The sequence below is a fragment of the Mirounga angustirostris genome, unplaced genomic scaffold (assembly GCF_029215605.1).
Source record: "Mirounga angustirostris isolate CCGP_5_RB_7025 unplaced genomic scaffold, mMirAng1.0.hap1 SCAF_14, whole genome shotgun sequence".
Lineage (NCBI taxonomy): Eukaryota > Metazoa > Chordata > Mammalia > Carnivora > Phocidae > Mirounga > Mirounga angustirostris.
Window position 1 is genome coordinate 61,115,873 of NW_026991722.1, and position 22,536 is coordinate 61,138,408.

General features: G+C 37.0%; 1 protein-coding gene across 10 annotated transcripts in view; it reads left to right on the top strand.

The window, feature by feature from the left end:
- Positions 1 to 22,536, top strand: part of PTPN2 (protein tyrosine phosphatase non-receptor type 2) — an 86,094-nt gene that overhangs the window by 59,604 nt on the left and 3,954 nt on the right. For 3 of the 10 annotated variants that reach the window (XM_054510374.2, XM_054510373.2, XM_064577984.1), the window contains 6 exons: positions 4,807 to 5,016; positions 6,713 to 6,865; positions 6,970 to 7,134; positions 13,502 to 13,683; positions 18,433 to 18,534; positions 19,331 to 19,422. In XM_054510374.2, coding sequence (XP_054366349.1) covers positions 4,807 to 5,016; positions 6,713 to 6,865; positions 6,970 to 7,134; positions 13,502 to 13,683; positions 18,433 to 18,534; positions 19,331 to 19,418 — 900 coding nt within the window. In that variant the 3' untranslated portion in view covers positions 19,419 to 19,422. Of the gene's footprint in view, positions 1 to 4,806; positions 5,017 to 6,712; positions 6,866 to 6,969; positions 7,135 to 13,501; positions 13,684 to 18,432; positions 18,860 to 19,330; positions 19,423 to 22,536 lie in introns of those variants that run through there. The other 7 variants (XM_054510375.2, XM_045887070.3, XM_064577980.1 and 4 more) reach the window with 6 other exon arrangements.

Sequence of the window (22,536 nt, forward strand, 5' to 3'; positions counted from 1 at the left end):
GGCCTAAGCTGTGGTTTGTGTGGGCCCTGCTCTTTTACAGACCTCTGGTCTAAGGGAGCAGTAAAGCTGCACACCAGCTGCCCTTTCCAGTATCTTCAGTAGAGCTAAGAGTTTGAACTTTTGCCCATGAATGAAGAGATTCCATCTCTGCTTTTAAAGCAGTCCCGTGGCTTAAGCTAAGGGGAAGGTTTTGTAGGGCTTTTAAAATATAAGGTCATCTAGAGTGCTTATTTGTCTTTCAGGATTTTCTTTTTAGTTGCCCTTCACTATTTTCCATAATATTGTTGGCCAGCTTTATGTTTATCAAGTTCCAGGAATACTATTGTAATGCTGGCTGCCTTCTATTTCTCTGTCCCTGTAGATTTGCCCAAAACAGGATGAGTGCCTAATTATTACCATGCTTAGCTGGGATTTGATTCAAAATAGTTTAAACAGTTTATCCCACCTGGAATGTCATCCTCTCTTCTCTGCCTGTTTATATCCTGCACATCTTTCAGGACCACCTTGTGACCCATTTCTTACTTTGGTCTTTCTTAATTCATCTATGACGCATTCATTCCTGATAGCTGTAATCTTACACTTCTCTCCATAATTTAAGTTTTCCGTTTTACTGGCTTATTTAGTACTTGTGTATATATGTACTTTGACTCCCATAACAAGGTTTTTGGCTCCCCATGGGTAGAGTCCTTACCTGTTACCTTTGTGCTTCCTTCTGCCATTGCACCGAGTGAGTGGTTATTCTAAAATAAAGGCATAATCCTTCCACCTTGCTCTAAAAAATCTTTCTGTGGCTAATGCAGAAGTCCAGGACCCAGCCCGGACTGGTCTTTCCTTCTTGTCTAGGCACTCAGGGTTTGTTCTTGCTAACAGTCCTATACTTCTCAAATAGGTTGATTCTTGGAGGCCCACACCTCTGTGTATTGCTTTCTCTGCTTAGAATGCAAGCCCCATGCCTACCTGTTTCTGTCACTCTCCTCTCCTGATCTGGTGAGGTCTGTTCATCTTTCAAAATGAATTACAGTAACTAAATATTTAACACAGACCATATAATGATCCTGGCAAAAATTGATGAGGGACTGAACTAAGGCACTTACGGTGAGCTACAGATCTCATATAAGTTTGTATTTAGGAGATAGGGTTCACAAACTCTGCTACTTCTTCGTGTAGAGGAAATACTAAGTGAAGCAGTTGAAAATGTGAAGAAGTTTACAATTGATTGGAGCTTACTAGGGGCTACAATAGAGTCAATTAGTATATAATTGTTTCAGAAAAGGTATCTGTAAGTATTTACCATATGCAGGCATAGGTTAGGCACTTTACATTCACTGTTTCATTTATTCCTCACAATAGCCTTATAGTAAGTACTGTTTTTTAACCATTTACAGATGACAAAATTGGGCTTATGATGAAAGTCTTGGAAATACAATCTTGGTACTTCTGTAAATGCCCAAAGTGTGAAAATAATTGGGCCTAGGACCAAAGAGCTGCATAGATTTCTTTGTAATAATTAGAAAATTTATAATCTTATCTATCTGTATAAAATAAGTTAACTTGAATTTGAATGGCTTTAGGTGGCATACACTTAAATTGCCATAAGCCTGACTGTTGCCCATGGTCTTGTACCTACTCAGTTCCTCGCTTATCTTCCTGGCCTCCATATATAATGAATTAGATATCCTTATTCAAGGGTAGAATTCTCCTCCAAAATATGTAAATAAGATTTTGCCTTAAAAAGAAGAGTGAACCACTGACATTTTGTGCAGAGTGTGGTATACATAATGCAGTGTTTTACAAAGAAGATTTGTCAGGGACAGCCATGTAATTGCAGATGCAACCAGGTGTGCATGAGGTGTGAGGTCAGCAGTGAGAGGGGATGGAGAGGCCAACTGGGAGGACTGATGTGACTTGATGACCTGGGAGAAGGAGAGGGGGCTTCCCCCAGTTTTGAAATAAGGAGTTTGTCAAAAATTGTAAAGTCTACATGTAGAGCTTGTTTGGAATAAAGATGAATTTTGTTTTAGCTCTCTAGCCTTTGGCAATCCTTTTTTCCCTCATGTTTTTTCCAGCACGAAAAAGAGGGAGAAGAGGTCCAGTCAAGCATATAAACATTTCTTTTCTATCTCAGTCTTAAACATACGGATCTTATTGCTTCATGAAATGGTCTGTTGGGAATTGTATGATTTTTTTGTGAGCTGTGATTTTGAATCTTGTTTCAGTAGGGACACATTAATAAAAGTTAACTTCTTAAGAAGTTCTTTAGTCTGGTCCTGTTAGGGGAAGACAAAGACTGATTCTCAAAAATCTATTAGTGGGGAAGACTGCATTATACAAACAGTTGTGAACATTTCTGGGAACTGGCTTTGAGTATCCCAGACAGTGTGATCTGAATTTGAAAAAAATCAAGAGACTTCTAGTCTTGAGCCAAAATCATACAAGTGAAAAAAAAGCAAGCAGTTGCTCAGGATTGTGGGTTAACTCTAGGTTTAAACCAGGAGGTGATGCAGTAAATGAGCATAAGTGAGTATACAACGTTATGGGAAGACTGGGCCATACCCTGCAGAGCACAGCTTGCAGGTGAGCCAGGTTCTGGCACCACCCCTCCCAGACTTGGGAGTTCCAGCAGGTCCACACGGGACCTGGTTTAGGCTTACATGGCAAAGCCTGGCCCTGCTACGCAAGGTCAGCACTGCATGGTGGCAAATGACCACAGCACGGCAGTTGTCAGGGGGGAAAAGGGAGTAAACACTCCCACTGGAATCTTAGACCCTATTTAAAGGAAGGTGTGACTTTTGAGTTCTCCATGCCCCTGGGCTATGGCAGGAACAGCCACTTTAACCCATTCCTGTGCTGATACTGTGTTGTTACCTGTCCATTTATGGTTTTGTAAGAAGAAACTAAATTTGGAATGTTTTCAGTGCCTTTTTAAATACAGTAAATTTAACCCCCCCCCTTTTTTTACATACAGTAAGCTATAATTTTGAAAGGAAATGTTTTGAAATTTAGGAATCCCAATGATCATTTTAATTAGTAATAGATTTATATTTTCTAGTACCTTCAGTATATTGAGAATCTATGGATCAGAGTGTATTTGGAATTATGAAAGCGAATTTTAAGAAAATTAGTCACTGGGGCACCTGGGTGGCTCAGTCGGTTAAGCGGCTGCCTTCGGCTCAGGTCATGATCCCAGGGTCCTGGGATCAAGCCCCACGTCGGGCTCCCTGCTCGGTGGAGTCTGCTTCTCCCTCTCCCTCTGCCTGCCTCTCTGCCTACTTGTGCTCTCTCTCTATCTCTCTGTCAAATAAATAAATAAAACCTTTAACAAAAAAAAAAAAGAAAATTAGTCACTAAAAGTAGGTAATTTGAAATTTTTAAAAGAATTTCTGCACTGTATTTTATCAGTGTTCTACCTCATATAACAAGTCTGGGACTTAGGAGTCTTAATTTTTGCTAAAAAAGGGGAAAGTTTATTTTTAAAAAAGGAAAGTTAATTTTGAAAACTTGTACTGAAATGAAAGCAGGATGCTGTAATAATAATCTTTAGCTTTTAACCATTAAAATTTTCATGGTGTTTTGCTTTTGTTTTTGTTTTTGTTTTTCTAATGTTGCTTGTATGGCTTCTCCCTCCAAAAACATCCTACAATGAAACTGAGAAATTGTGCAGAGATATGTTAGAGGGTTACTGCTTCGGTTTACAAAAATGAAGACTAGAAGGCACCAAAGTGCTCCTTGGGGCAAAAGGCAGCTGGGAAAAGCTTAGGAACATTTTCATAATGAGTTAGTCAGAAATAAAGCTCATCAGGAATATCCAGGAAGTGACAGTGAATGCCAGGCAGGCTTTAAGAGACAGGAAGCATTTAGCATATTGGTAAACCATTTTAGCACATCAGCAAAGTCATATAAACAGTTTTAGGATTGGAAATTATTACCACGGGGAAAAGCAGCAATTAGAAGAGCAATTTCAATTAAAAATGTAAAGATTGTGTCTTTAAATTAATTCTTGAGTTGCTCCTCTGAGCCTGTGTAGCAAAATCTACAAGATAACTCATCTGATGAGAAAAATTATATCTAAAAATGTTGGGCATTCTTAAAAAGGAAACCATTAAAGAATGTAAAATTATACTGGTAGGATTTTTTTTTAAATAGGAAGAAAAAGGGCGCCTGGGTGGCTCAGTCGTTTAGCGTCTGCCTTCGGTTCAGGTGGTGGTCCCAGGGTCCTGGGATCGAGTCCCACATCAGGCTCCCTGCTCAGCAGGGGGGGCCTGCTTCTCCCTCTCCCACTGCCCCTGCTCGTGTTCCCTGTCTCGCTGTCTCTCTCTCTGTCAAAAAATAAATAAAAATATTTATAAAATAAATAAATAGGAAAAACAAAAGGAACACTCATCATGACGTAGGGATTAAAATATTGGCAACATGTATGGTGTAGGTCGGTGGCTAAGAGCCCAGACTGCTGCTTTAAATTCAGGCTCTGCTAGTGTCTCAAAGTGTCACCTTGGGTAAATTACTTAACTTCTGGCCTCTGTTATCTGGAAAAGGAGTTTTATTAGGATTGTTGTATGGGTTAATACTTAAAAAGCTTAGGACAGTCCTGCAAAATAATGTTCTAGAAATGTTAGCTATTATTAAATAAATTCCAAATTCTCCTGAAGAACTCCAAACTTGTGTGATTATCAAAAACCAAATAAAAAATCATGGTACAGAAGTCCATAAGGATTAAAAGCATTAACACAAAACACATATTCTTCCTGAAGTAGTGTTTTCAAAGAAAAGAAATTAGAACTAACTTTTCCCTTGATTTTCACTTTTTAGAGTGGTGAAACCAGAACAATATCTCACTTTCATTATACTACCTGGCCAGATTTTGGAGTCCCTGAATCACCAGCTTCATTTCTCAATTTCTTATTTAAAGTGAGAGAGTCTGGTTCCTTGAATCCTGAACATGGGCCTGCAGTGATCCACTGTAGTGCAGGCATTGGGCGGTCAGGCACCTTTTCTCTAGTAGATACCTGTCTTGTTCTGGTAAGTGCTTCTTATGATCTAATTTTAGTCTTGTTTAATTTTTTATTGTTTTCCCCTGGCAGAAGTAAGCTCTAATGTCTGTATCCCAGAACTGTGATTTTCAAACTTAAACTTCTGCCTTCTTCAGAAAAACCTAAAAAATTTCACTTAACTGCCTCTTGTTTGTGAGTGGTGGGGCTCTGTCCAAGATGATTCTAGACGTCTCCAAGAAGAATTTTTTTCCCCCTGGTAGCTTTATTTTACAGAAATAATAGGTCTTCCCCCTTCCTTGTTTTTCAAATATAAATTGATATATAATATTGAATTCCTTCCAACTCAAACAAGCACTACATTTCTCTTGCCCTGAGTTTCCTTATTTACAAACTAAGGATAATGATACTATTTTCCTCACAAGAATTAAGTGAATTAATACATTCAGAACACTTAGAAGAGTCCCTGGTATTTTCTAAGCACTCAGTAAATACTACTATTATTATTCCCCTGAGATTCCGATCTCTGCCCCCAAGGGCTGTATTCTTTCTTTACCAACCCATTTCCAGCCCCAGCCTGGATATAGGCCTGTGCCTTTTCTTTTTAGAATGTTCATTTTTCCTTAGTTGGGGCATAGGGCATCTCTAGAGTATAGGAATGGTTGAGTCTTAATATACCAACTGTATTACCAAATTTACTACTCTGCCTCTAAGTAATATACTTCAGTCAAAAACTGGATTGTTACAGGGCACCTGGATGGCTTAGTCGGTAGAGCATGCAACTCTTGATCTTGGAGTCATGAGTTGAAACCCCATGTCAGGCATAGAGCATACTTAATTTAAAATTAAAATTAAAAGAAAACTGAGTTGGGGCACCCGAGTGGCTCAGTCAGTTAGGCGACTGACTCTTGGTTTTGGCTCATGTCATGATCTTGGTTGTGCGCTCAGTGCAGAGTCTGCTTGAGATTCTCTCCCTCTCCTTCTGCCCCTTCTGCCCCACACTCACTCACTCTCTCTCTCTCAAATAAATAAAATCTTAAAACTGATTGTTACATTAAAGTGAACTTTGACATGTTTAAAAAAAATTCTGTCTATTCCCTTAATGGTGAATGACTATTAAAAACTGGGTTGTGTGTTTGTGCCTATTCCCTGCCAGACATAACTTCCACTTTTTTCTTTTTCAGTTGGGGTGAGGGTTGTGCTGGTTATAATACAAGATCGATAGTCCGGAGCTGGTGCAGTGACTTAACAGTGTCATTGTGAATCTAGGCTCTTACCATTTTTCTTCTCCACCATCTTTAAAGATGGCTGCTGGACACAGACATGAAGGCAGAAGGGCACTGGGCAAGTTTACTTCTGTCAAGACCTTTTAAAAAAAAGCAGAACACTAATGTCAGTGGATTTATCTTTACATTAAGCCAGAACTGGTCATAAATTCTTCCTTAGACAATACTGGCCAAAGTAAATAAGATTACTGTGATTGGTTTGGAATCAGTTGTATATCAGCTAAAGGCCTCCATCTACTGCTTGAACAGTTGAGGTGTGCCGAAGGTGGTGGATTGGGGTAGATGTTTTGTACAGAAAGAGTTAACAGCCATGGTCACTTCTTGTTCTTGAGGGAGACACACTGCACATTGCAAAATGCTTAGCAGCTAGCTATCCTATATTGCTTCTCTTTCCTGGACTCTAACAACAAAAGGCTTGAATAATTTTTACCTTTCTTGCAGATGGAAAAAGGAGATGATATTAACATTAAACAGCTGTTACTGAATATGAGGAAATATCGAATGGGACTTATTCAGACACCAGATCAACTCAGATTTTCATATATGACTATAATAGAAGGAGGAAAATTTATAAAGGGAGATTCAAATATACAGGTAAACTTTTTTAGGGAAATAATACCTGTGTATTATATATGATTAGCATCAAATAACTGTTGCACTCCATTGAAGCACTTGTTTTCTCCCTTCCTTCCAAAAAGCATATTGACATTCATGTGGAAAACCCAGCTGGCCATCTTAAAATTCTGAAGTTTAAGCTCACGTCCTCATATATACCTCAGCCTCATGTTAAATCTTGCCTGTTACTCAAAAGCCCTAGTGGGAACAAGATTTTATTAAAGAAAGTGGAATTTTCATATAAGGAGGTTAGTTTAAGCATTTAAGCATTAAAATAAACCAAAGAATTTTGGTAATTTTAGCACATTAAAAACTTGACCTGCAATTATGGAATACTTAGTTTATGTAATAGATGCTTAATTTTGTTAACAGTGAGCAACTTGAGTATTTATGGCAGACATATGAAATTCCAGTAGAAAGTTCTGTTCTCTGGTTTCTGGCTATGCTCTCATGAAGACATTTTTGTTCCACATTTGCAAAAACTAAGTTCAAAGACTGATTATCAGAAATCTGTGTTATATACTAACAGACCCCTATTTCTTGTCTGATCTTCTCACATAGTATTGGACATAAGTAGATCAAAACTCTTTATGTTTCTCTTATGAACACATATACTGGCTCTTTAATTTCTGTGATTACGAGGCAAGTCAGAAATACACTGAATAAGCCTTCTTTTATAACTCAGACCATCTGTGATAATGGAATTAAATACAAGTTACACTTTCAAAGACATTAAAATACTCTTAAGCAATTCTGTTTCTCAGCTAACTGTTGTTCTGATCTTTAGTATTATTGTAACTATTTAAGACAAACTATTATCAGTAAAATTTAAAGTCTTATGATCTTGCCATTTGCAACAAGATGGATGGAGCTAGAGAGTATAATGCTAAGCGAAATAAGTCAGTCAGAGAAAGACAAATGCCATATGACTTCATTCATATGTGGAATTTAAGAAACAAAACAAATAAAGCAAAGGGGGAAAAAATAGAAAGGCAAACCAAGAAACAGAATAAATCTTTAATGAAGAGAAACATTGCATCACTCCATAAAATACTCAGTATTTCGATTAGGCCCACAAAACATGAGACCCTTCTTCAGAAGTCAGATTTTGGTAACACTGGGTTTGCTTGGCAGTGAACCAGTGATTCAGAAGAAGTAAAAGTTATTTCAAATGTTTAAGATTAGGAAAAGGTCTCTCTCTCTCTCTCTCTTTTTAATCTCTGAACTTCTCTCCAGTTTGGAGTTGAAAAACTCCAATCTGGAGTTGGAAAAAAGTTAAATAGTTAAACCAAACTTTTTTCACACACTTGTGGCTTCCCTAGTTGTTTATTGCTTATTTCCCGGATGTTCTTACGGACTAATTGTAGAGAAAGTGTGCTGTCCTTTGGATAGTATCCCTCCCTCCACTTTAAAATTTTTTCAAGTTTCCCTAGTTTCAGAATATATACTCATTTACTTTGAGGATCTTTTTCACTACAGAGATGAATTTTATGAACATACTTTTTTGTGGTCTTTATTATTATTATAGCAGTATAGTTTGTGGCTTGGGAGAGTTTTTTTCTGTCTCCGTTTATCTGGTAGGTTATAGCCATCAGAGTTTCCATGTAGCTTCATCCAGCACTCCATGCAAACCCAAGGCATTCTCTCTCCCTTCGTCAGGTAGGATGTTGGAAATGTCTCTGTGTTTTTCGGGTACTCCGGATCAGAAAAGCCTGTTACCCATTTGGAGGGGTCAGTTTCCACAGAAATGGTCTAAGGGTTCCTATAATATATGTGGTGCTGTACTTTTTTTTTATTATAAAGATAATTAATGAGTAAATATATGGATTTGTTTATTTTACATAAGTAGTTTTCTCTGCCTGGAACTTTGCTATCCAATACTGTAGCCATTAACCATACATGTAATTGAGTAATTGAAATTAGGCTATTCTGGGGCGCCTGGGTAGTTGGTTAAGCGACTGCCTTTGGCTCAGGTCATGATCCTGGAGTCCTGGAATCGAGTCCCGCATCGGGCTCCCTGCTCAGCGAGGAGCCTGCTTCTCCCTCTGACCCTCTCCCCTCTCATGTACTCTCTCTCATTCTCGCTCTCTCAAATAAATAAATAAATCTTTAAAAAAAAAAAAAAGAAATTAGGCTATTCTGAATCGAGATCTGCTTGAAGTATAAAATACACACCAGATTTCGAAGATTAAATACAGGGAGATAAAGTATAAAATATCTCAATAATTTTTAAAGTATTATATGTTCAAATGACAATATTTTTTATATTGAGTTAAATAAAAGATACTGTTAAAATTCATCTTTTTTTTTTTTTAAGATTTTATTTATTTATTTGAGAGGGAGAGAATGAGAGACAGCACGAGAGGGAAGAGGGCAGAGGGAGAAGCAGACCCCCTGCCGAGCAGGGAGCCCGATGCGGGACTCGATCCCGGGACTCCAGGATCATGACCTGAGCCGAAGGCAGTCGCTTAACCAACTGAGCCACCCAGGCGCCCATCTTTTTTTTTTTTTTAAACACTACTAGACATTTGAAAATTGTATATGTGGCTCCCATTATATGTCACTGGACAGTACTGTTCTAGAACCTTAGCTTAAAATAAAAATCTAAGAGAAGTAAAGTTCTCTGAAATCCTAAATCATAAGATCTAAAGTTAATGTAGAAACCTCAAACTGCATGAATATAACTGACCCATAAAAGTATCTCTTTTGACATACAAGGATAGGATAGCCAATTTATAAAAAGACTCTTCTTTCTCTCCATATGTCTACCTCCTCCTCTTTATCTAGGAATTTTGGGAAAAGTTACTATTTGTAAGAAGAACGAAGGAAGCTTCTTTCTGGTGTGAGCACTGTGGCCAGGGGTGTGGGAGGGTGATATCACGCTTCCTGAACCTGTGTATCTTCAGAGAACTGTCTGGTCAGCAGCACCCGAGCCGTATTTCTTTGTTTCTGGTACTTTTTGCTAAAGGGGACATCTGTCTTCACCTTCAGTCTTAATTTGGATTTATATTATGTGAGTGGTATTTTCATTATTGGATAGTTTTATGTTAATTTTCTGTGAAGATTTTTGAAATACAGAGATATAAAATGATTTAGAACCTGTCAGGATAAAGGAGAGCTGTTAATACATCTAATGTGATTGTTTCTGAAATCAGTAAATACATGTATGTGTTTATAATCATACAGCATGTATTTAGTTTTGGAAATTTCCAATGATCTTGACCTACCTAGATAAATACAGATTATTTCTAGTTGTCTCTGAGAATATATCATTTACCTCACATCTTTCTTGGCACAAGATTGGGCATAAAAAGATGTTATAGTTACTGGTATTATCACTTACAGTACACTCCCAGTACCCACGATGACAGAAAACCTCACAGAGTAACATATCTAGATTGGCAATTCAGAACTGATGTTGTAAGATCTCTACCTGGTAATTTGACACTACTAATAAAGTAATTACAGTGGGTTTCAAGTTTAATGACATCACTGAAAGTGCTCCTTCGAGGGACTTTCTTCAGTGAGAACTGGATGAGGTTGCCCGTGGTGTGCAGGGCATGGCTCGTAGCAGCGTGTGACATGTGGAGTGTGGTTCAGCATGAGTGTAGATTTAGGAAGATAAACTCTCAGTCCAGATGGCTGTACTCCAGGCCTCCAGATGAGAGCTTGAATGAAGTTGTAGCTGAGTGTGGTATTGATTCCTTGGCTTCCCCAGTCAGCAGTGACAAGCCAAGGCAGGTGACTTTGCCTGTTTACTTGCAGGTTACAGGGAAGGCAAAGTTGAGTGAGTTTGCTGCCCAGAGACGTGGCAAAATGACACTGCCTTTTTTTTTTTTTTTTTTAATTCACTAGCATTAAATATCTCCTTTTCTCCACTCCCTTACCCCTTTTGCTGAGTCCTTTTCTTGTTGACAGATTCCGAATTTGTTGCATATTCTGGGAAGTGGTCCAGTAAGATGTGATTTTTGTCATTGTCTTTTGTTTATTGACATTGTTGAGTTTTGTCCAAGTATAAGGCCAAGTTGTTATAACTAGGTCCCCAGGGAAGAATCAAAATTAAAAAAAAAAATCAAACCTAAATTCTGGAGACAATTTAACAGTTTTTATTGGGTACTTTCTTAAACTGTCTGGTATCTGAAGCTGATGAACTTTTCAGAGATACAAATAATCATGAGGGATTATAGCATTAAAATTTTGGCCCTTTTGTTAATTAGCTGCATAGCCTGGGCAAGTTGCTTCTGTTCTGTTGAAGGGGGATGATGATGATAACAGTAGTAGCACCTACTTCCTGAGGTTCTTCTGAGGATTAAGAGCTGGTGCAGCTGAAGCATTAGGTCAGTGTGGGTATAGTAAGTACTTGAGAAGTTTCCCCACGTACATCTTCAATGTACAAAACGCTGTCTGGACTGAGTAACAAAAATGTTGAACGGGAAGAAAGAAAACTGATGTAGTCCTCTAAAGTGAAAACATCTTACTCTTATGTTCCATTATAGCATTTTCTCAGGTATTGACAAAATACTCTTTCTGGATATGGTTTGCATCCTCTTAGGTCCTTGCCCAGGAGAAGTGGGTTCCATCGATTGTTTCTTAAAATAAGTTCAGAGACTTCTTTCCTTGAGGTCCACTTCCTTTCTGGCTTCATCTCTCAGAGTCAAGCTCTACATGTTCTTCATCTTCTAGTCAGATTGATCAAACTGTCCTACTCACTGTCCTCCAAATGTAGCAAATTACAGAATTTTGCATTCTCTAAATTTTTTGTGAATCAAGTACTATAAAAAATGCATTAATTACGCATCTTAGTAAAATAGCTATATATGGGAAAGGAGGAATGTGGTAAAATACCTTTTTCTTTTTTAATTCCTCTGTTGTAGGATAATGAAATAAGTTAGAAACTAATTTATCAGTGTATCAATGAATTTTCCAAAGTTTTTTTTTTTTTTAATAATATACAAGCGTTGTTTTTAACAATGCCATTTTGTACCAAAGCAACTCCAGGGAAAGAGTGTTTCATTAAGTTCCAGACAAGTGTAAATTGCAGGGTTACATTTGTGTTCAAAATCATTACAATCCTCAGGCAATAAGTTATAGAGTCTCTTATTCATTAGGTTCTAGACTCCTTGCTTCTGTGGTAAGATCTTCAAAGAGGGTAACCCCTGTCCATACCAGGTCATTTTGCACCAGTGTGGATAATCAAAACCATTGGCTCTCACTGCCACCTTTCCTACTCTTGTTATTGGCTGGGAGATGGATGGTTGTGTTTGCAGCCCTTGAAGAATTGAGGAGCTAGAGGTCACTCATGTTGAGGTTATACTTGCCTTCTCCCTCTCTGGCTAGCACTTTGTCACTGCCTTCATCTTCCAGGGGCTCAGATACACTTTGCACTTCTTCCTCTCTCCCTAGGGATGGTGGCAGTAAGGGCAAAGGAATCTAACATTTGCCAGATATGATGCTAGGCTTGTTATGTCATTAATCACAATAGGCTCTCAAGGTAGGTGATGACAGCCTGTTTCCTAGAGGAAGCAAATGGAATTTCTCTTCGTCTTGGCCTAAATCCTGCCTCCTGAAGTCTAGGCGTGCTAGCAGAGTATTTTCTAACCTGGTGGTGGGCTAGCTTACCTGGAGCTGCTAGCATAGCTGGTAGGAAAAAAACAAAGTAAGGTCCTCTGGCATCAGAGAGACCTGCCTGGAGATCTCACTGTTGTCCCTCTGTTAGACCAGTCTGGTCTAAAATTCAAGTGCCATCTTGGTCACTGTTTCCAGTGTTAACGTACCTGTGGGTTAGGAGTCCAGCAGAATCTGGCTCTGGCTAAAATCTCATTTACTATGACTAATATTTTGGTGAGGTCCTAATAAACTTTGTCTCAATAGGTTAAAGTCCACTTTAATTTCATTAAGATTATTGTATTCAACTGCCTAGAGATGTACATACATATTAAATACTTTGTTTTTAAATTTTAAGCTTAATCTTAACTACTGTTCTACAAATACCTTTTTTTTTTTTTAAAGATTTTATTTATTTATTTGAGAGAGAGAATGAGATAGAGAGCATGAGAGGGGGGAGGGTCAGAGAGAGAGGCAGACTCCCCGCTGAGCAGGGAGCCCGACGCAGGACTCGATCCCGGGACTCCAGGATCATGACCTGAGCCGAAGGCAGTCGCTTAACCAACTGAGCCACCTAGGCGCCCTCTACAAATACCTTTTTAAAAATGGAACCATGGGGCACCTGGGCGGCTCAAGTCAGTTAAGCAAGTGTGCCTTTGGCTTAGGTCATGATCCCAGGGTCCTGGGATCTGCCTGCTAAGGGCTCCCTGCTCCGCGGGAAGCCTGCTTCTCCCTCTCCCCTGCCTGCCACTCCCCCTGCTTAGGTGCACGTGCGCATTCTCTCTCTCTCTCTCTGTCAAATAAATAAAATCTTAAAAATAAAATAAATTTTAAGCTTAAAATAGGCACATCTAGAAGAGGTTTTTGTAAAATACCTTTTTCATTCTTCTGTTAGCATCACAGGGTTCTCTTAAAGTTGAATATATAATTTCAATTTGTATGTCCTTTTTATTTAAAGAAAAGTAAAATTTTAGTGTTTGCATTTGTTTTTCACTTCTCTTCCCTACTTAGAAACAGTGGAAAGAACTTTCTAAGGAAGACTTATGCCCTGCTTTTGATCATTCACCAACCAAAATAATGACTGAAAAATACAATGGTAATAGGATAGGCCTAGAAGAAGAAAAACTGACAGGTGACAGATATACAGGACTATCCTCTAAAATGCAGGATACTACGGAAGAGAACAGCGAAAGGTAAGCTTATGGCAATTACATGCTTGAAAAGATGAGACTTTTTTATTTTAATAAGTTCAGTGGATATGAACTAATATAGGCCCTTTGTTTATTGAATTAATGTAGCTATTCATTTATTATCTAAGGGTATTGAAGTATTATATGATGACATCATTGATCTCAAAGAGCTTTCAGCCCTATTAAGAAGCCAGTACTTATAGATAGAAACCAGTTGGAAAATGGTTTAACTCAATACTAATTTGAGTGGTAAAGTTAATATAATTAGATGCTAAAACATATAATACGATACAGAAAATAAGTGGTATGAATACCTGCCATTTGTACAAGTATTAGTGTTCATGGTATAGTAATATAATGGATAATGTGCCTTTAATGAAATTATAAAATATTTAAATGAATATTTAAATTTGATTACATTATTAGAAGGGAAGAAGTCTTTTTAAAAAAAAAATTACACAAAATACGTTTTATACTTCAAGTTTTGAATCTATATGAAAGTATAAACGTTTTAAGTTTTTAAATTAAAACATTTACATTTCTAAGGCTCTAGTTATCTCCCATCCATTAGGAAGTTGGTATCCTGAGGTGTGAGTGAATGAGCCTGTTCAAGTCCCCTCTTCACACGTCTCAGTGATGTTTTCTCTCTTTTTGTCAAATACGCTTTTTATTTAAATGGCACATTTTATGTTTTAGTCCTATTTGTTACACTGGGATGTTGGGGCACCAAGAAAATCATTGAGGTCTCCTATATATTATAGTAACTTCACTTCTGTATTTCCCCAATATAAAAATTGCCTGGGTGGCTCAGTCGGTTGAGCATTTGCCTTTGGCTCAGGTCATGATCCCGGGGTCCTGGGATCAAGCCCCGCATGAGGCTCCCTGCTCAGCGGGGAGCCTGCTTCTACCCCTGCTTGTGTGCTCTCTCTCTCTCTCTCACTCTCTGACAAATAAATAAAATCTTAAAAAAAAAAAAAAAAGAAAGGTAACACTGCAATAAATACATAGTTTATGTGTTACTAGGTATTTATACTGAAGAGTTTATTATGACTTAGCAGTGTTACTCCTTATTTATGGCTCTAGGGGTTTGAGACTACAAGTTAAAGCATTAATTTGCTTATTCCTTCTTTCACCTTAAATATAATACTTTGAAATCAAGAAATCATGTTTTAAATTACCTTATCTTTTTCAGTAATAAGATTCTCAGGTTCCTAATGTTCTTGTAGTTTTGGCTACTACCATGTGCATAATTAAATGGAAAATAGGCTTGATTATTGAATTGGTGTCCTTAGTATTTCAGAGGTGTTGAGTTTTAATCTTTAAGGACACAGACCCAACAAGGTAAACCACTCATTGTCCAAATTTCAGTTTCAAGGAGATGAGGAAAACTGCTCAAGTTACAGAGTGTGATTGCAGAGGTGGTTTTATTGGGGCCCCCCAGCCCACCCCCAAGGAGAGAGGAGACCAGATCATGCTTGAAAGCGGAGGCAAAGCCCCAATAGGAAAGTAAGGATTGTAAGCAGAGAGAACTAATTGAGGGAGCAGGTTGTAGAAAAGTAAAAGAGCATAAAATAAAGATTGCTGTGTGAAAAAGTATATTTTTCAGTCCTAATTTTAATACTGATCAATAGCTTTGCGTTAGGGAGGCTAATAAAATAAATCAAAATTTTATTGAAAGAATTTCAGCTTCAAGTGAGTAGGACACAATACTTTATTTTCTTTCATTATTAAATATCCTTCAAGTCAGTTTTTTCATATTGGTCACATTCTCATAGTCATGAAATCAATTTAGTAAGTTATAAAAAAAAAAGCATTTTAAAAATAATAGAGTACAATAAAATTGAAATTAGAGTTTAGAGAAAAAATAGATCAGAGTATCACAGATAATAACTATTTTAAGATTTTTATATATGTATACATAATATATAAATTCTGTGTATTGACATATACTTTGTGTACATGTACAAACGTGTCTGTGTGTGCAGTTACTTTGTTGTAATGGTAAGACATTTCTTGCTGTTAAGGTTTACCATCAAAGTTTAAAAGCCAGTGTTCTCAATTGTAGTGCAATCCTTAAACCCAGATCCCTGAGTGGAGAACAGTTTGGATAAATGAGAAGTCAGGTCGTTTGGCTCCTCCTCCTGTGTGTTTGCATAGTGTGAGGTATGCCTGTTGAAACGTGTATTGGCTGTAGCCTGCTGTGTGTGCCACGGGGAGGACTTCCATATGGTCTTCCATAGGCAAGGGTCCACAGGAGTCCTTCCCTGCCTATTTGTGGCTTTTGATTACATGGACATAATTTCCTTAGGCCCAGCTAGGTAAAAAAAGATTTTATTGTATCACAAATTGAGAATAGTTTTTATTTCCTTGGAATTGCATTCTTAAACTAAGTAATGACATCTCTTGGTACTTGTTTTCTTTCCATTCCTGAAAACATCTGTACAGTACATTTTTGGAAAGCAAGAACCTCTATTCCCTGCATGATTTTATTTATTTTTTATTTTTTTTCCATTAATGATTTTAAATGGGAAAAATTGTGTTCTCAGCCCAACTAAAACCATAACCAGTTTCTCTAAATATAAAAATCCTCTTTAAAAAATCCTCTTAAACTGCTATGTAATAGTTAAAGCACTAATTACATAATCACATAACACTCAGTATACTCATATTGGGTTTACATGGTAAATATCTACACTGAATAAAAATTGTAATTATCTTCTATATTGCAGTGAAAATTTTAAATGAAATAATCTGTTAAAGGTTGTTTGATGGCTTCAGGCTCCTGACAGAAGCAAATACAAGGACCCGTGGAAGGCTGGGCCCCTGGATGGGAGCTCTGTATTCTTTCATGTATTTTATATATGCTTTACCTGCACTTGAATACAACTTAAATTTTTTTCACTGATGGGTACACATGTATTTGTTAATAGTGATTTTTAAATTCAAAAAGTGAATTCTGAGTAATAATTTTTGCAAGTCATTATAGCAAATATTCAGAGAATTCAGAGAGTCAAAGATACCTGGGTATATCATAGGGCACACAGAGATAGGCACACAGAGATAGGCAAAATCATAGGGCACACAGAGATAGGCAAAATAAAGTCCCTGAGTTGCGAATATATTTAGGGGGTAAAATAAGAACCCAAATTAGCAACATAAATTATTTACTGTAAGTTAAATGCTATAAGGTAAGAACAGAGGGGCTCTAGGGGTTGAGTAGAGGGAGAAATTGAAGAACAATTGAAATGAGAGGACCAGAGAGATTTCTAGTTTAGAGGGGAACAAATTTGGAGAATAGCAAAAAACCATTTGGGCAAGAACAAAGTTGTGCACAGTAGGCGAACACTGGATAGTTTTTGTGTGAACATGTGTTTTCAGTTCTCTTGAGTATATACCTAGGAGTGCAGTTGCTGGGACGTAAGGGAACCCTGATTTCATATTTTGAGGACCTGCCAGTTTCACATAGCGGCTGCATTGTTGTATATTCCCACCAGCAGTGTCTGAAGGTTCCAGTAGTCCAAAGAAGTTGAACATTGATAAAATTACCTAATATATAGTTTGTATTCGAATTTCTTTGGTTGTATAACAAGTCTACCTTATAGCTTTTTAAAAAAATAACTTTGAGATATAATTTATGTACTATAAGGTTCATACATTGAAAGCATACACTCCAGTGGATTTAGTATATTTACAGAGTTGTGAAGCCATCACCATAATCTAATTTCAGAATATTTTCATGATCCCAATCTCTTTAGTTATTTAAAGAAATAATCCAAGGTCTAATCAAGGATCATGCATCATATTTAGTTGATGTGATTCTTTAGTCTCCGTTAATCTGAAATTGTTCACCACTTTCTTTTTTTTCCTTGCCTTGACCTTGACATTTTTGCAGCTGCTATACCAGTTGCCTTTCCTCTGATGGTTTCTCATTACTAGATTCAGGTTAAACATTTTGGCTGGCAGAAAAGTTGGCTCTTAATGTGTAGTATACTGAAAAGGCATTCAAGATTTTTGATCAAGCTACAAAACCAGAGAACTATACTTTAGAAAAATTGCTATGGTGATAATGTTTAATTCAGAGGCAAAAGTTAGGTTTTTGCTGTAATACAGGCAATAAGTGAAAAGAGTAGATGGATTTTGTGAAATTTTTTTAAAGAGAAGAAATAGTAGTGTACATGTCATCATCACTGGCCATTCTTCTTTACAGTGTCCTAGGACCATGCGTCTTGGGAGTCGGAGAGCTTCCACTGGCACAAACATTCTGTATTGAATAGGAAAATGGAAGCTAGAAATAAGTGTGGACAAACAGAGCACTAGGCATCCCACAATAGAATCTTTATGGAAGTATTAAGTAGATAGCTTTTACCAGTGGCCTTTGTGAAAAATCATGTGTAAACACTAAAGGGGCTCGGACGCCAGGGACTCGTGTCTCCCACCTCTTCCAGCTGGTTAGCAAGAAAGAAAGCTGACAGCCACCAGCTCCCATTTCAACAAAGAAAGCACCATGCTTATTTTCAGGTCCTGCTAAAAGTATTTATTAATAGAATATTGTACCAGAAATTGTTGCTGAATTATCAGAGTACATCTCTAGACCACTTAGAATATTGAAAGTCCCCCTCTTTTTTTATTCCAGTGTTTTAATGAGTTTAAAAATATGGGGCTTGGGGAGTGGGTATTTGGGCTTTGGTCCTCTGTATTAGAGTAATAAGTCCTGCCATGCACTTTCTTTTATTTGTTTTTATTTTTTCCTAGCGTTCTACGGAAACGAATTAGAGAGGACAGAAAAGCTAACACAGCTCAGAAGGTGCAGCAGATGAAACAGAGGCTAAATGAGACTGAACGAAAAAGGAAAAGGTGGTTATATTGGCAACCTATTCTCACTAAGATGGGGTTTGTGTCATTCATTTTGGTGGGTGCTTTTGTTGGCTGGACACTGTTGTTTCAGCAGAATGTCCTATAAATAAACAGTTCTGCCCAACAAGCTGCTGGTCTAGTAGCTGACAGTGTTGCGTTAGTCACAGGGTTTGTCTGTTAGCAAATTCCTCGCACCCCAGGAAGTGTGGTAGAATAGACACCAACCAGATAAGTGATATATTCAGTCCCCAGCCCAACATCTCAGGGCACTGTCCCCAAACTGTAAACAGCTATCTGAAATAAAAACTTGAATGCTTGTTGAAAACTGGTACATTTTGCAACTGTGTTCGTACATGTTAAGCATACTGTTTCACCTGACCAGATTGAGAAGTCCTTTACCATAAGGATTGGTTTTTGGAGGCCAGCTGGATTTTAACCTGCACTTGATACAGCAATAAATACTGTGGTTTTATCTACATTATTACTGGAAAGAAAATGACCTTTAAATAATGCGTGTAATGTATAATGTACTGTTGACATGGGCGTTGACATTTTATATTCTTAGCCATTTCAGGGTAAATATATTTTATAAGTATCTATTTAATCTTACTTTTGTAGTTAAATGTACTTTTTAAAAACTCAATTTGAAAAATCTGTTACCATAAAAAAATAAATTGTGTGTTGATTCAATTGTACTGAATACATTTTCCTAAAGAGAAGTTTGGTACGAGCAGTTAGAACTAACTCTGAATAAGCAGTTTTTACTATATATTTGCATTTCTTTTATGTTTTACAGTTTTCCCAATTTTAAAAAGAAAAAAAACAAAGAAACAAAAATTTTCCCTAAAAATATCTTTGAAGGAAAATTCTCCTTACTGGCATAGTCAGGTAACATTTGGTCAAGACTTTGTGTAAAGAAATTGGTTTCTGTAAAGCCCATGATGAATACTGTTTAATTTTCATGAAAATTTCAATGTAATTACCCTAATTTATAATTGGGGTAAATCATGACTTAGGAAATAAAAATAAGGAGCAGCATTTTATTATCCATGATTTCAGTTTACTAGACTGAAGTTTTGAAGTAAAATTTTTTCAAGTTCTTTCTACTTCAATAAATAGTATGATGATGTACAAACCTGACCTTGTCCCTTTAACTTCTTAATGGGTATTTTTAAAACATATTGTTTGATGAACTTAATTTCTCATTTGAGTGCAGTTCTTCTTCAGATCCCAACATTCCATTCAGTGTTTGACTTATTCAACTTAAACTTTAAGTAGTTGTTATAAATTTAATTGCTGATAGAATAAAATCACCTTATTTCAGTGGTTTTCAGGCTATGCTCATTGGATTTCTGAGGGATCTCTGAGAGGTGGTTGGAAGGACTCCAAGCTACCAGTCTTTACTTTCAACCAGACCATCTCTGCTTTATCTACTTTATATACTACGTATGATCTGTGTATGAGGCGTAATTATTTGAAGGGGACAGTTACAATTTTTAAGAACAGTTTGAAAACCATTTGTATAGATAGGTATTTTGAATTGATTTGAATAGCCTTCTTGAATGTGTTAAATTATGCGGAAAGTCTGAAAGGATGTAGGTGGTACTACGTATTAAATCAGATTTGCGTAACTTGTGCCTGTGTCCTAATTCGGTATTACTGTGTCCTGTAACCTTTAAGTGGAGAGGAGATAAGAGGGACTTTTTTTTCCCCTCCCAATGTCTGTCTGCATTAAACCTGTGTTCAGGTACTAGGACCCGTCTTAATTGGTTTCAAACCTTTCTAATTTGCTTTGGTTTATATTTGCTAAAACACAGTATATTACTCTGCAAGTCAAATATGGATAGATCATACTAAATTTCCAATTGAAGATAGCCTTGCCTTAAACAAAAAGGTAAAGACTTCTTACAGGAAACAAATGCTGGTTAATGATGCACATTGCCCCTTTGCAGGGTGAATGTGCTTCACTGGATTCTAGATTTTAGCTTTGCTTTTTGTCTGCTTTCTGTCCTTCAAGTGGTGTTTGTTGTAATATATCTTAACAGTTACATTCAGTAAAGTAAGCATTTGTTGATAAACTTCTGCAAGGGTTACTCATCTTTCCTCCTTTCAAACAGATCCTGAAGGATAGTGTGTTAAGTTTTTACCAGTAATAGTATTTTTGGTGGGTTCCATATTACTAATTATTATTATTATTTTTTAAGATTTTATTTATTTATTTGATACAGAGAGAATGAGAGACAGAGAGCATGAGAGGGAGGAGGGTCAGAGGGAGAAGCAGACTCCCTGCCGAGCAGGGAGCCCGATGCGGGACTCGATCCTGGGACTCCAGGATCATGACCTGAGCCGAAGGCAGTCGCTTAACCAACTGAGCCACCCAGGCGCCCCCATATTACTAATTATTAAAAATACATGGCAATGTGCTGTGGTGCCCAGGGTCATCATCCTGAGCCTTTATTAAATGAGGTGTGCTAGTCAGAGGGAAGGACACAGACAAGGGCTCCTGCCTTCTCAGGTAACAGCCAGAGGACAGAGTTAGCAATCCACAATAGATTCATTTTACAAAATTTGTGTATCCTTAGGTCTTCCTAATATTTTCTAAACATAACAGATTTTAAAAGTCAGTTGTGTAGTTTGATGTTAATGAGGCAGTATTATTTTTCGAATAGGTTAAGGAAGAAAAGATTTTTTAAAAAGCCAGAGGCTTTATTAAGAAAAGGTATTTATATTAATATATAGTGTATTCGTGTTCATCTCTGTCTCTGCTGATAAACTAACAGCAGTCTTTGATTTAATGCCATCTTCTCTGGCTATACCAGCTGGTTGTGTATTTGTCTCCAAGTTTAGCTAATAAGTATTTTATGCTGGGCTATTAGCAGTTTTTATCTATGCTTGCATATATATAACATGTATAAATGTGATTCTCCATTTTTCAGTTTATCCATATATAAAATAAAAATAATACCTTTTCTTGAATTCTTACAAGTTAAAAAAAAAGTAATGTGTAAAAGTGTATAGAGAATTTTAGAACAATATAAAGACCATTCCTCATGTTTAGGGGTATTTTATATATGTGCTCTGTCCTTTTCCTATTCTATCTTCAAAGTAATACTGACTGTGTATTAATATTTCTACCAAGAAATGAACAAGAGAAAGGAAATAAAGTGTGTGGGTTTTTTTTTAATAGCTCTGCTTAACAGGTATGTCATAAGAAGGAACTGTAACTCTTAATTTTATGTATACTTGTGCTTGTCCCCTTCATTTTAAATAAACTAGAATTGATGGTATGAATCAAAAAAAAATGTATTGGTTTGAAAAGTAGTTCATGATACGGAGCAGTCCTCTACTTTTTATATCAAGTCCTTTGCTTTCAGTGTCAATTCAGAGTGGTGGTTGCTACCATTTATTGATCATTTACTATGTGCCAGGCACTGTGCTAATAAGCATTTTCATAGATTATCCTATTTAATCCTTACAACAAGCTTTTGAGGTAGGTGTTGTTATTATTAAGCCATAATCAGCCTGAGACTGGACATTTCTACATTGTTTTATGCTGCTATCATTGAAAAGTCTCCTGTATGTAATATATTTTAGAATTAGATTATTCTCAAAGAAAGACTTACCCTCTGCAAGTCATTTCCCTCTTAGAAAAATACATCTGACTAGATTCTGTGTAAATAGATACAGGCCAGAACCTGATTATATTAGAAATACTGTCATTAACCTTCGTGTACTCTATTTCAACAAGTACCTGCATCTCCAAAGTGCCTGCCCGGTTATTGTACAGATTTTAAAATCTAGTCTGCCTTAATTTTGACTTTCAGACACAAAATTTACAGAGGTTTTATTTTAATGTAGTCCATTATAAGCCTAATGCCATTATGTATATCATCCACTTCTTCCTGCGTTCAGGCAGAAGTCTAGGAATCACACCTTCTGTCAGCATCAATTTATTTTTTTGTCCAGAGGTGCACGTGGGTTTGTTAGGGGGGTGGAGAGTAA